Source organism: Culex pipiens, chromosome 2 (genome assembly GCF_016801865.2).
Source record: "Culex pipiens pallens isolate TS chromosome 2, TS_CPP_V2, whole genome shotgun sequence".
Classification (NCBI taxonomy): domain Eukaryota; kingdom Metazoa; phylum Arthropoda; class Insecta; order Diptera; family Culicidae; genus Culex; species Culex pipiens.
In genome coordinates, this window is record NC_068938.1 from 82,549,080 (window position 1) to 82,562,397 (window position 13,318).

A 13,318-nucleotide genomic window follows, 5' to 3' on the forward strand; every position below is an offset into this window, starting at 1 on the left:
GGTATGCAGGGCACTTAAAGTGATAAGAAATGTAAACGAATGTGGGAGCCATTCTCTGGAAAATCATTTCATCTTATCAGAATGTGTTTAGTCAATTCACCATTCAAATCAAAATTACAGTCGACTCTCTGGTTGTCAATATCCAAGGGACCGTCGAGGAAGAGAATCATCAGTTTACAGAACGATGCAAAATGAAGACTCGATTGAAAATATATATACCCAGCTATGGGAGAGAATCATGGCAACGTCCATCAAACAAAAACAAACTATTGTCATACACCCTTCAAAGCTTCGTTTCACAAAGAAAAATGTCTATGCAAGCCATGAGATAGTAACAATATTGACAACCGGAAGAGATTTTTAAAGCAAACAGAATCCAAGGGACCGTCGAGGAAGAGATCATTCAAGCAAGGGAATATATCGAGGAATGAAGTTAATTGAAGTATGCAAAATGAAGAGACTGAAGAATTCATCGATAGATGGAGAATTATTGATATCGAGAAGATCGACAGCCAGAGAGTCGACTGTATATTGAAAATACACTCAACCCCCGGTGATTGGTCACCTTTTCGTTTGACACTTTTTAATTTGGGTAATTCTCTACCAACTCACACGAAATCGGGAAAAGTTGCCCCGACCCCTCTTCGATTTGCGTGAAACTTTGTCCTAAGGGGTAACTTTTGTCCCTGATCACGAATCCGAGGTCCGTTTTTTGATATCTCGTGACGGAGGGGCGGTACGACCCCTTCCATTTTTGAACATGCGAAAAAAGAGGTGTTTTTCAATAATTTGCAGCCTGAAACGGTGATGAGATAGAAATTTGGCATCAAAGGGACTTTTATGTAAAATTAGACGCCCGATTTGATGGCGTACTCAGAATTCCGAAAAAACGTATTTTTCATCGAAAAAAACAATAAAAAAGTTTTAAAAATTCTCCCATTTTCCGTTACTCGACTGTAAAAAATTTTGGAACATGTCATTTTATGGGAAATTTAATGTACTTTTCGAATCTACATTGTCCCAGAAGGGTCATTTTTTCATTTAGAACAAAATTTTTCATTTTAAAATTTCGTGTTTTTTCTAACTTTGCAGGGTTATTTTTTAGAGTGTAACAATGTTCTACAAAGTTGTAGAGCAGACAATTACAAAAATTTTTATTTATAGACATAAGGGGTTTGCTTATAAACATCACAAGTTATCGCGATTTTACGAAAAAAAGTTTTGAAAAAGTTACTTTTTGCGTTTCTCTTTGTTTCGTCGTCCGTGTCTGTCGCGGGTGACCATGAACGGCCATGATCGATGACGACCAACTTTTTTAAAACTTTTTTTCGTAAAATCGTGATAACTTGTGATGTTTATAAGCAAACCCCTTATGTATATGTATCAAAATTTTTGTAATTGTCTGCTCTACAACTTTGTAGAACATTGTTACACTCTAAAAAATAACCCTGCAAAGTTAGAAAAAACACGAAATTTTAAAATGAAAAATTTTGTTCTAAATGAAAAAATGACCCTTCTGGGACAATGTAGATTCGAAAAGTACATTAAATTTCCCATAAAATGACATGTTCCAAAATTTTTTACAGTCGAGTAACGGAAAATGGGAGAATTTTTAAAACTTTTTTAGTGTTTTTTTCGATGAAAAATACGTTTTTTCGGAATTCTGAGTACGCCATCAAATCGGGCGTCTAATTTTACATAAAAGTCCCTTTGACACCAAATTTCTATCTCATCACCGTTTCAGGCTGCAAATTATTGAAAGACACCTCTTTTTTCGCATGTTCAAAAATGGAAGGGGTCGTACCGCCCCTCCGTCACGAGATATCAAAAAACGGACCTCGGATTCGTGATCAGGGACAAAAGTTACCCCTTAGGACAAAGTTTCACGCAAATCGAAGAGGGGTCGGGGCAACTGCTGTGTGAGTTGGCGGAGAATTACCCATTTGTATCCCGTTGGTTGGTCAACGTCAGACTTAAAAGTGACGAACTTACACTTTTTGCATGGCGCTCACGCATACTATCAAAACAAACGTTTTGTAGTGTGTGTGAACTCCGTGTAATAGGGATGTCAAACTAAAAATTGACCCCGTACGTTTGACAACAGTTTGTGTCAAACCATAGGGGTTTGAGTGCATTTTATTGAAAAAGTGCCAAAAAGTCCAACTTAGGCCGAATAGGCCGTTTTGTTATTCAAGAATGACAGGAGTACTTTCACAACGGGATTGCAAAAAAAAGTTACGTGACTCATTAATTATGGTAAGGTTGCTAGATCTTTATAATAAAGGTCTTTTGATTGCGTACCTAACGATGGGCCCCAAGTTACATCCGACCATAATTTTTAAACAATATTTGAGATCCGGCTTCAGAAAAGTGTATAATTTCTACTTCAGTGCTCAATAACTTTTGAAAAGGTTTTAAGATCAAAATTTTTTTGGTTCTTCGGAGAGTTTTTTAGCTCTTTTCAACGGAGGGTCGCATGATAAATCCGGACATCATTTTCATCAAAATACCTTAGGTTCGACAAAAAAGAGAATAATCAACGCTTAAGTGCTCATAACTTTTGATCGGGTTACCAGTTGTTCATACTTTTGTGCATATCAGAAAAGTATTTCAATAATGTTTCTATAAATAAATATCATGACTGATTTTGTTTCAAAAACCACCCTTTTGTAGAGGTGGGCAAAAAAATAGCGAACCGCTCAAAGAGCCGATTCACTGAAAAGAGCGACCGAACCGTGGCTCACAAAAAAGAACCGCGGTTCTTTTTTAAACTCCGGTCTTTTGAAAGAAACGTGTCGATATGGCATGATTTTTGTTATAAATATAATTTAGTGAATTTTCAAAAAATATAGTATTTAGGTAATTTGTTTTTAAGAAATGAAAATGCAATTTCAAAAATTTCAATGCTTATAAAAATGAATCCCAAAAGTAAATGATTTTCTAAGCAAAATGAAATCAACAACAAAAAAAAAAATTAAAAAGCATTTGGAGTCGATCAAAAATATTTGGATTTTTGGTGAAATTCCGTTGTACAGTAGGGGAACAGCATCTAATTCCAGCGTCAGAACTTTGACATTCAATTTAAACTAATTAAAAGCGTTTTCAACTGAAATCGAGTGATAAATAGTTCAATAAGAAGTGAGCAAGTAAATTTCTATCAAAAGTTATGCAAAATAATAATGAAAATCAGCTAATTGGATGGAGTTAGGAGCGTGAGCTTAACCTGCCAAACATACGAGAATTTTCCCTACCTAAAGTGAAAGTTTTTTTTCGATTTAAAAAAAAGTTCATCGATACTTCGATATTTTGAAAACTAATGATTGCAAAACAACTGGGGATGTGTAAAATGCGTTTGAAAACTCTTTTTTCATTAAAATTTCTTGCTATTATTTTTTTCCGACTTTGGCCAGAGTTGAGGGACATAAACTTCAAAAAATATTTGGTATGGCCATATTTATAAAAGTCCAATGTGGAATAACTTATAAAATCACACGATTCTTGAAAAAAACCTATTCATTCAAATTTTGAAAAAGAGCGAAAGAGCCGTTCAAAAGAGCGGCTCTTTTTAAAGAGCGAACGAAAATGAGCGGCTCCTAAAAAAGAGCGGTTTTGCCCACCTCTACCCTTTTGACTAACTTTAGACTTAAGCATAAGCCTTAGGCGTCATCCATAAAGTACGTACGCTTCTAGGGGGAGAGGGAGGGGGGTTACCGTAGGTGTGACAAGATTGGGGAGGAGGGGTTTGCTAGACTGTGACGTCACGCTAGTTTTTTATGAATGCATAATATAAATTCGAATTGTGTACAATTAAATGTGTTTGGCCGACTGTTGCGTGACATACTTTATGGATGACGCCTTGTTATTAATAAAGAGGAATTATGTGTTTACTGGATATTTTTGAATTTTTCTTAACTTTATCGTTTTTTTTGCCTATTTCAGCTTGAATAATTCAGAAAATAAAACTTCCATTTTTTTTGTTTAAATTATAAAATGTTTGCCAGCTGAGTTATAACTACTGTATAAATCTGAATTTTGCTTGAAATTTTGTTAAAGTCGGTTGATTCAGTATATCGGTTTCTTTGAAGTTGACTATAATTTTGAGAGATTGGTGATGTTCTGTTACTGTTCTGTGATTATTTTTTTTCAATTAAAACTTTTTTTTCGGTAAAAAATGATGAGATAAATTTAATAGTCAGATAAATTTAAAAGTTCTAAGATTAAATATTCACAGAAAAAAAAAAATCCAATTCCAACATCAAATTTTGCAGAGAATTCTTCGCATATTGATTCATTCATACGGTATCCGTTACTTCCTAGAATAGAGATATGTACCTGCATGTGGTTCACCTCGCTCGGCAATCTATTGATCGTTCGTTTGTTTCTTCTTCCTCCCGCAGGTGTCGAATGGAACGGCCGCCTCGTCCTCCGACACGATGAACGACGACAACTATTCGACCACGACGGAGCTGCTCCGCATCCCGGACCAAACCAGCTCGGACGGAGACGATCGCAGCAGCGTAATCGTACAGCTGAAGGCGGGCTCCTCGGCCACCCTTCCGGCCGGGATCGGTGGAAAGAAACGTCGAACTGCTGCCACCGGCGCCGGCGTCACCGCCCTGGACGGGGTCATCAGCACCAAGAACCACCTGAAGCTAGTCAGCAAGGAGCTCGAGTGGGAGCGTCGCTTCCGGGACGATCAGCTGTCGCGGATACTGAAGGCGCTGATCTACTTCGAGGCGCGACTCCAGAGCGAACACAAAGCCATCCGGCAGCAGCTGCACGAGAAGGATGACGTCATCAACCGGCAGAGCGACACGATCAACCGGATGAAGCGGAAGCTGGGCGAGGACAGCGGGGACGGTGGTGAGCTGCCCGAGGTAGCGCAGTTTTGTCCGCGGTGTCGCAAGAACTACTACGGGGTGGAGTTCCGATGTAGTGGAACGCAGACGGCGGAGTATCGGGAGGATGGCCGGGAGAGTGTGAATACGGGTAAGAGGGTAGTTGATTTAATTTTTGGAGAAGATAGCTAGAAATCTTGCTATTTCTAATTTCAGAGAACCTCTCGCTGAACAGTGTCGAGTACGCCTCGTCGAGCGAGGACCAGGACTCGTCGCTGTACGTGCTGCGCGCCAACTCGTTCAAGGACGCGCGACGGAGCCGCAAGTACACCAGCAAGCGCTCCTACCAGGGCTACTCGCGGCCATCGCGGCAGTGCAGCTTCAAGAGTACGGCGAGTAGCGCCAGCAATATGGGCGTGGGCAGCGGAAAGCCTCCGATTGACGGGATGGCCGGTGGTGGCGCCGAGTGCAGCGAAACTTACGAAAACATCGAACCAAATACGAATGTGCCTAAAATTGTGATTTACGAGAATTATGAGAGCGATAAGGAGAACAAGGAGGCCGGGAATAACTACGACGTGGTGGAGCCGAGCTATTCGAACCGGATGGACTCGATGCACGGGATAAAGGGGGCGCCCTGTCCGAGGATCCTGGAGGACGGGACGGAGACGGACGGGGCGCGGACGGATGGGGAAGACGGGGAGTACAACACGCGGAAGTACACCGAGGGGATGGAGATGAAGCAGACGATCGAGACGAATGACGATTGGTACGCGAGTGCAAGCGATATGGAGGACTCGGACACGGCGCTGGGGAAGCCGTACAGCAACGCGGCGGTCAATCCGGTGCTGGAATGTGTGAACCAGGTGGGTGGAGTTGTACGAGTTGCTCTGTGGAACCTAGATTGATCGATTCTTTTTTTCTTTTTAGATACTTCTCCAGCAATCGATGGATGGCTTTGGAGAGACCAACAAAGACCCGTCGTCCAGCAACGCCGAGGACGATTTGTACATTAAGGCGCAGGAACCGCCGAAGGAACCTTCCGCGGTGCGTTCGAAGCGGGTCCACTTTTCTACCCAGAACAGCATGGTGCAGGTTCCTCGGATCAACCTGCAGCCATCGCCGGCGCCTCGCAAGGACGACAAAGGCTCACCAACGTACGAGATCCAGAGCATCTACAGCAACGAGTACGAACCAATTGGCTCGGAGCAGAACTCGTACTCGAACTATTACGTGGACATGGAATCGAAGCTGGGCTCGGAGGATCGCGAGCGGGAGCTGGCCGCAGCGGAGAAGCGCAAGGTTCCGCCGGCACTGCCCCCAAAGCCGGCGAACCTGCTGAAGTTGCAACAAATCTCGAAGCAGCAGCGACTAGTACAAATCAACAAGACGTCCGTGGCGAAGAGTTGTGCCAGTGATATCGCCGAGTCCGAGCCGGATTACTGCTCGATCAGCGAGATTCAGGACTCGGTCAAGTGTGTTCAAATCGTGGCGGAGATCCACAAGGAGGCTTGCGAGGATGACTACTCGGTGGTGGACGAGGAGATGGAGGAGGATGTGGAGAGCAAGAAGAGTGCCGATCCGGAGGAGTCGTTTGCCGACGTGCCGAAGCTGCCGAACGTGGCGGAGATCGTTCCGCCGAAGAAGGAAAGCGGAGGGAAGTTCATCAGTCAGGACAATTACATAACCAAGTCGAATGGGGGAACGCCGGTGAAGGTTACGCCGACGAAGAAGGACGGCGAGTTTCGAGAGCAGCTGTCGGAGATCATCGCCGAGATCAACAAGCAATCGCCAGCGATAAGGAACGCCTCGAAGAAGCACGTTCCGGTGAAAGACCTTGGAATGGGCTTCCGGAACGCAAGCAACATCCCAACGCTCGGTTTCCAGTCCAAGCTGAAACCAGTTGATAAAATGAGTTTCCTCAGCAAAATGAACTCCGGATCGGTGTCAAACCTCAGCTTGAACGCCAAGATCAACGGTTCGCTACCCAAACCAGCTCGACCGCTCGCTCTCAAGTCAAACTTGCAGCTGAAACCTCTCAGTACAAGCCTGAACTCGTCGGGCAACCTGAACTCGCTCGTGCCGGGCAGCCCCAGCAAGACGGGCACGTTCATACCAAATCTAAGGTCACCCAGCTCGCAAAACGGTCACTCCCCTACCAAAACATCTCCACTCAAAAAGCCGGCACCGGTTATCATCGCCGAAGACAGCAAATTACCCATTCAAGCGGAGTTTGATTGGTATAATTTGGACGCCGAGTACGGCAAGTCTAACAACCAGCCCGACATCATCATCGAGGCCGATCCGGTGCCACCGGGCGACGAACCACCACTAGAAACCGACGACAAACTCGAAGAAGACTCCGCCAACGGGCACAGCTCCGAAGCCAGCGGCAGTGACCTGGAGAACGTCGAGTACAACCTGGACGAGGCGTACAAAACGCTGGCACCGCTCGTGCAACCTCCGGACATCATCCAGCAGAAGACCAGCCCGCCCACGACCCCGCCCAAGAACGGCAAGATCCCGTACAACAGCCTCTCCTTCAAAGAGCTGATGGCACTTAACGAAACGCCCAAAATCGAGAAGATCAGCGCGGCCGCGACGGACGCCGCCAATGGGAACTACGAGCACTTCCTGGACGATTCCGGCCTCTGCTCCAAGCCGATCATCCTGCCCCGCAAGAAGCGCGTCTACTACTCGGGACCGTTCGTCTAAACTGCCTTTCTTTTTACGCTCCTAAGTTGTTACATTAGTTGTTAGTATTACCCAGTGCCGATCAGCGGACGCGATAAGGTTCGCAAATCACGTAATTGGCGTGAAATTAGTTCAGTAGCTCAATGAAATGTCTCCCTCCCGGCCCGGCCCGATGTACATATAAAGAGAGAAAACCCAATTTGTAATTCAATCTCCATATTTACTGCGCGCGTGTGACGCTGCGGAGCGCAAAATTCCAAAAGTCCTAATTTGCATACACGCGGCGGCGCTGATTTGGGTTGCCGAATAGCATCACGGCGCGGTGGCCTTGACAGGTATGCGACCACGTGTGGCTATCCACGACCAGAATGAGGCATCGAGTAATTAGGATTAACTCGGTTGTGTGGGTTTCGAATGACGAGGGGGCATTATTTGCAATTTCAATTATGTTGCGGGGAGGTTTGCACTGGTTGGGACGTGACTGCCCTGGAAAATTGAATTCATTTTTTTGGGAATTATGTAGAAAACGGTGGAGATAATGTGGTTGATGGCGATAATTTGACGCAGAAGTTGCGATTGGCAGGTATTATTAATGCAGACTGCATCTGGTGGCCGATCTGATTGAACTTAATGCAATTCTTTCCAAACTGGTATTTTTGCATTCAGATTGTTAGTGTTCCAAATAATCCCACCAGCAGTCGCGTCTCTTTTTAAATAAATTAGATTTCATGAATATTCTGTTTTACTTTTTGCTTAAATGTTGATTTTCCGCATGTTCAGGCGGTCGTTTTAAGCCATTATTGTTTTAGGAAAAATAGACTTTTCTTGCTTTATGCATGTAATGATTGCTAAAAATTCCCCCTCTTGACTCGCCAGCACAAATCGGATGCGATGCAAATCTGATCTGATTCATACCGTTTGTCACTACCACACCAATCGCTGCTGAATACTCTCTTTTCTGCTCTCTTTCTCTCACTCTGATCGGTTGATATGCGATTTGCTCAATCAGGCCGATGACGCCGATGTCGCTCCAAGATAGATAATTTGATAATTTGAAATAGTCTATATTTTAAATTAAATTAAACGACTTTAGATTAAGTTTCTAACTAAAGGGACCATCCATAAACCACGTGGACACTTTTCAGGGGATCTCAAACCCCCCCCCCCCCTTCGTGGACAATAGTCCATACAAAAAAAATCATTTTTGTATGGAGCGTGGACAATCGCCATACCCCCCCCCCCCCCCCAAAGTGTCCACGTGGTTTATGGATGGTCCCAAAGTGATTTTACCTTAGGAATCGTGCATAAAACAATTTTTCTCCATACCAAATTTTATCTTTTTGTATGGAGCATGGTTTTTTGCCATGACAAATGACAAATTCCGTGAATTCCTTTGCCCACTCCATCCGTCAACTCGACTCAAAGTCATTCAAAACTAGACATAAAATAGGAACCGCTCAAATATTTTTCTATAAAAATTGCCAAATTCCAACCGGCTATAACATTTTAAGCATAAAAAAAATCTAAAGAGGGTACTCGCAAACTTGTTTGCAGCAAACTCAGAAACAAAGCCAAATGTATGCAGACAAACAAATAATGCTGGCAAGCGGCGAAACTGTCAACAAGTCGACGCTGTCGAGCTATCATGTCTTACGTCGCTTTTGACGTTCCGAGAAAAACGCATTTTAATGTTTGACCTTGAATAAACCAAAACGAGAGCACACGATGTAAACAATAACAAACACGTTTTGTTTGGTTGACCATTCTGTGCCCCGAAGTTTGGTTGAATTTGGTTGCCGGAGTCCCGAGTTATGATTGAAAATGTTTACATTAGTCGAGCTTGTACCTGTGTCAAACGCGTTCTGACCTGAAATCCCTTTGGCCAATTGTCGCACCTACATTAATTTCAGGCTGTGTCAAGATAGCACGACATGATTGGAAATTCTTTTATATGAATAGGATTGAAATCAAATTTTGGGGATCTGTGAAGGTCAAAAGATGAGGCATTGTGGGCTGCACAAAATGGCGTTCTTAACTCGATTTCGCCCAAAATACACGTACGACAAGTTAGCACAACGGCGACGAAGTGCGAGTGTGTTTGTCATAGTCTAATACCTCCTTATGGAGGCCTTTTGGGTGTTAGTAGGGCTAGTGATTTTTCACGGCTAAAAAATCGAAATTTTGCGGCACGATTATTATAAAACATTGGAATTTCACGGCAATATCACGGTACTCTAAAAACTGCTCAAAATATACGTAAAAATGAGTTCTTTTTTCATAATTAAGAACAGAAAAGTAACTAGAAGTTAGCAGTGGTTTAAGATTCAAAATAAAACGCAAGGCAAAAATTATTTTTGCAATTCCGTCGTGAAACTACTTACTTTTCCTGTCATTCTTGAACGACGAAATAGCCTACTTTTCTGTATCAAAAATAACAGAATCGAATAGCAACACTTTTCAAAACAAATGCTGAAAAGTTCTACTTTTCAGCACTCAAATGGGTGCTGAAAAGTTGAACTTTTTAGCCCTTGTTTCGAAAAGTAACACTTTTCAACATTTTTTTGATTTAAACGATTTATTGACAAAATACATGAAAATTTGACATAAAATTTCACTCAGTGTGTGTTTTTTGGAATTGCAAAAAATGTTGTACGGAACTCGTTGCAAAACTTGATTTTTCAGCACTCTTCGTATTTATCCAACTCGGTGAACCTCGTTGGATGAATGTACGACTCGTGCTGAAAAAAATCCTCTTTTTGCAACTTGTTGCATAAACTACTATTATTAAAAAAGTTGTATTCGATTACTTTTGGGATATTCAAAAGAATGTCCATCAGTAGAATTTATGATTCAGCTATTTTATTTTTATTGACATTTTAGAAGTTTAATATGCTAAAATATCTCTAACCAGAAGCACATCATCAAATTCATCACAACTAGAACCAGTTAAATATAAGTAATACAATTTTGTTTGCTTGCCTAAATTTCACCGGTTGAGACATTTAAAACTTCATTAATAGCAGTATTAAATATTTATTGATAATTCCAAAAAATATAAAATTTTGCAAAAAGCCAATAAAATTTGATTTTGAGATGTATGGTATGATAAATCAATTGTTATTTTTTATATTTCATATGTTTTCTTATTTGTCTTACATTAAATGCACTTTTTTTGTATTTAAAATTTACATATATTTAAAAATAAAATATACACTACCTGAATTGCGTAGAATAATCCCAAGAACAATATCTTAATAAAATAATTATAAATCTGACATGCATTTTTTTATATTTGGAAACTTTTTCCAAAATGCTTTTTAAAAATCAAATGTGTGATAGATAAAAGCTATCATTTGATGATTCTTGTATCAAAATATCACAAGGTATAGCGACCGTCACTATAGCTTGTGAGTTTTCTTCTTTTATATCGTGATTGCTAGCAAGAGCATTCTCTTTCTATCACTCTTTTCCTCGTGCACGAACCCTCGCCAAAGATTCTTTCTTGTCTCAGAAAACCGCAATGAAATAACGCCAGCAGTGTGTTGAGAACCATTACGTTCCATTATACTGCGTTGGAAAATTTTGTTTTGTGGTGGATTTTGTGGCTAAGCTATGTTGAGTTGGGAATGATTGTGAATGCGGGAATGAGAGAGAAAAAGAACATGTCACACGGTATTGTGTAAACACGAAATAGAGGCAATTTTTCTAATGAAAATTTCGCGTCTGAAAGAAGGGTTGGTGAAGGTTGGGAAATGAGATTTCGGGCATGAAACACTTGCAGTCGCTGAAATAAATATAAAAAAAATAGTGAAACCATTTATAATTTTCTCATTACATTAAAATTATAAATTTGTTATGTTTTGATAAATCAGATCCTGTGATTCAAAATTATGACCTTGAATGACATAAAATTACTTTTGTTTTAAATAACGGCTTATTTAATTAGCTATCCCAATTTCAACAGAACGGCGGGCAGTAGATATGGAGTTCATTTAAACATAAAACTAATACAAAACAGTTTTGCAATAGACAACCCAAGAATATCCAGCACCTTGCACCAGATATGTTAGAGATTAGTAAAACAACGAAGCAGTCTTCTCTAGAATGCTGAATCAACTGAAATTGACATTGCAACGTAACGTAGCCTTAAGTTGAAAAGTAAGTGAAATAGTATCACCCAATGTGTAAAAACTGTAACCCACACCTTTAAATCATATGGGTAATTCTCTACCAACTCACACGAAATCGGGAAAAGTTGCCCCGACCCCTCTTCGATTTGCGTGAAACTTTGTCCTAAGGGGTAACTTTTGTCCCTGATCACGAATCCGAGGTCCGTTTTTTGATATCTCGTGACGGAGGGGCGGTACGACCCCTTCCATTTTTGAACATGCGAAAAAAGAGGTGTTTTTCAACAATTTGCAGCCTGAAACGGTGGTGAGATAGAAATTTGGTGTCAAAGGGACTTTTATGTAAAATTAGACGCCCGATTTGATGGCGTACTCAGAATTCCGAATAAACGTATTTTTCATCGAAAAAAAACACTAAAAACTTTTTAAAAATTCTCCCATTTTCCGTTACTCGACTGTAAAAAATTTTGGAACATGTCATTTTATGGGAAATTTAATGTACTTTTCGAATCTACATTGTCCCAGAAGGGTCATTTTTTAATTTAGAACAAAATTTTTCATTTTAAAATTTCGTGTTTTTTCTAACTTTGCAGGGTTGTTTTTTAGAGTGTAACAATGTTCTACAAAGTTGTAGAGCAGACAATTACAAAAAGTTTAATATATAAACATAAGGGGTTTGCTTGTAAACATCACGAGTTATTGCGATTTTACGAAAAAAAGTTTTGAAAAAGTTACTTTTTGCGTTTCTCTTTGTTTCGTCGTCCGTGTCTGTCGCGGGTGACCATGAATGGCCATGTTCGATGACGACCAACTTTTTCAAAACTTTTTTTCGTAAAATCGCGATAACTCGTGATGTTTATAAGCAAACCCCTTATGTCTATATATCAAATTTTTTGTAATTGTCTGCTCTACAACTTTGTAGAACATTGTTACACTCTAAAAAATAACCCTGCAAAGTTAGAAAAAACACGAAATTTTAAAATGAAAAATTTTGTTCTAAATGAAAAAATGACCCTTCTGGGACAATGTAGATTTGAAAAGTACATTAAATTTCCCATAAAATGACATGTTCCAAAATTTTTTACAGTCGAGTAACGGAAAATGGGAGAATTTTTAAAACTTTTTTAGTGTTTTTTTCGATGAAAAATACGTTTATTCGGAATTCTGAGTACGCCATCAAATCGGGCGTCTAATTTTACATAAAAGTCCCTTTGACACCAAATTTCTATCTCATCACCGTTTCAGGCTGCAAATTATTGAAAAACACCTCTTTTTTCACATGTTCAAAAATGGAAGGGGTCGTACCGCCCCTCCGTCACGAGATATCAAAAAACGGACCTCGGTTTCGTGATCAGGGACAAAAGTTACCCCTTAGGACAAAGTTTCACGCAAATCGAAGAGGGGTCGGGGCAACTGCTGTGTGAGTTGGCGGAGAATTACCCATATTTGAACAACGAATTGTAGCGAATAGAATTGGAAAACTCTGTAAAAATACTTGAGTTGCGCGTTATCATGATTCAACCTGTAGAACAAGCCACACTTAGTAGAAGCACGCAAACAAGAAAACCCTGTAAAAGAAACAAAAATACCCTAAATGGAGAAATAATAAATGAAGCGAACTCGGCGCGAGGAATATAATTTATTCAAACAACGAACCTC

General features: G+C 40.8%; 1 protein-coding gene across 2 annotated transcripts in view; it reads left to right on the forward strand.

Annotated features, from left to right (window-relative positions):
* LOC120428122 (uncharacterized) overlaps positions 1-7,786 on the forward strand; it is a 109,426-nt gene extending 101,640 nt beyond the window's left edge. For both annotated transcript variants that reach the window (XM_052708218.1, XM_039593108.2), the window contains exons 4-6: positions 4,398-4,989; positions 5,055-5,704; positions 5,769-7,786. In XM_052708218.1, the coding sequence (XP_052564178.1) occupies positions 4,398-4,989; positions 5,055-5,704; positions 5,769-7,553 (3,027 nt within the window). In that variant the 3' untranslated portion in view covers positions 7,554-7,786. The remainder of the gene's footprint in view (positions 1-4,397; positions 4,990-5,054; positions 5,705-5,768) is intronic.
* Positions 7,787-13,318: the final 5,532 nt, after the last annotated feature.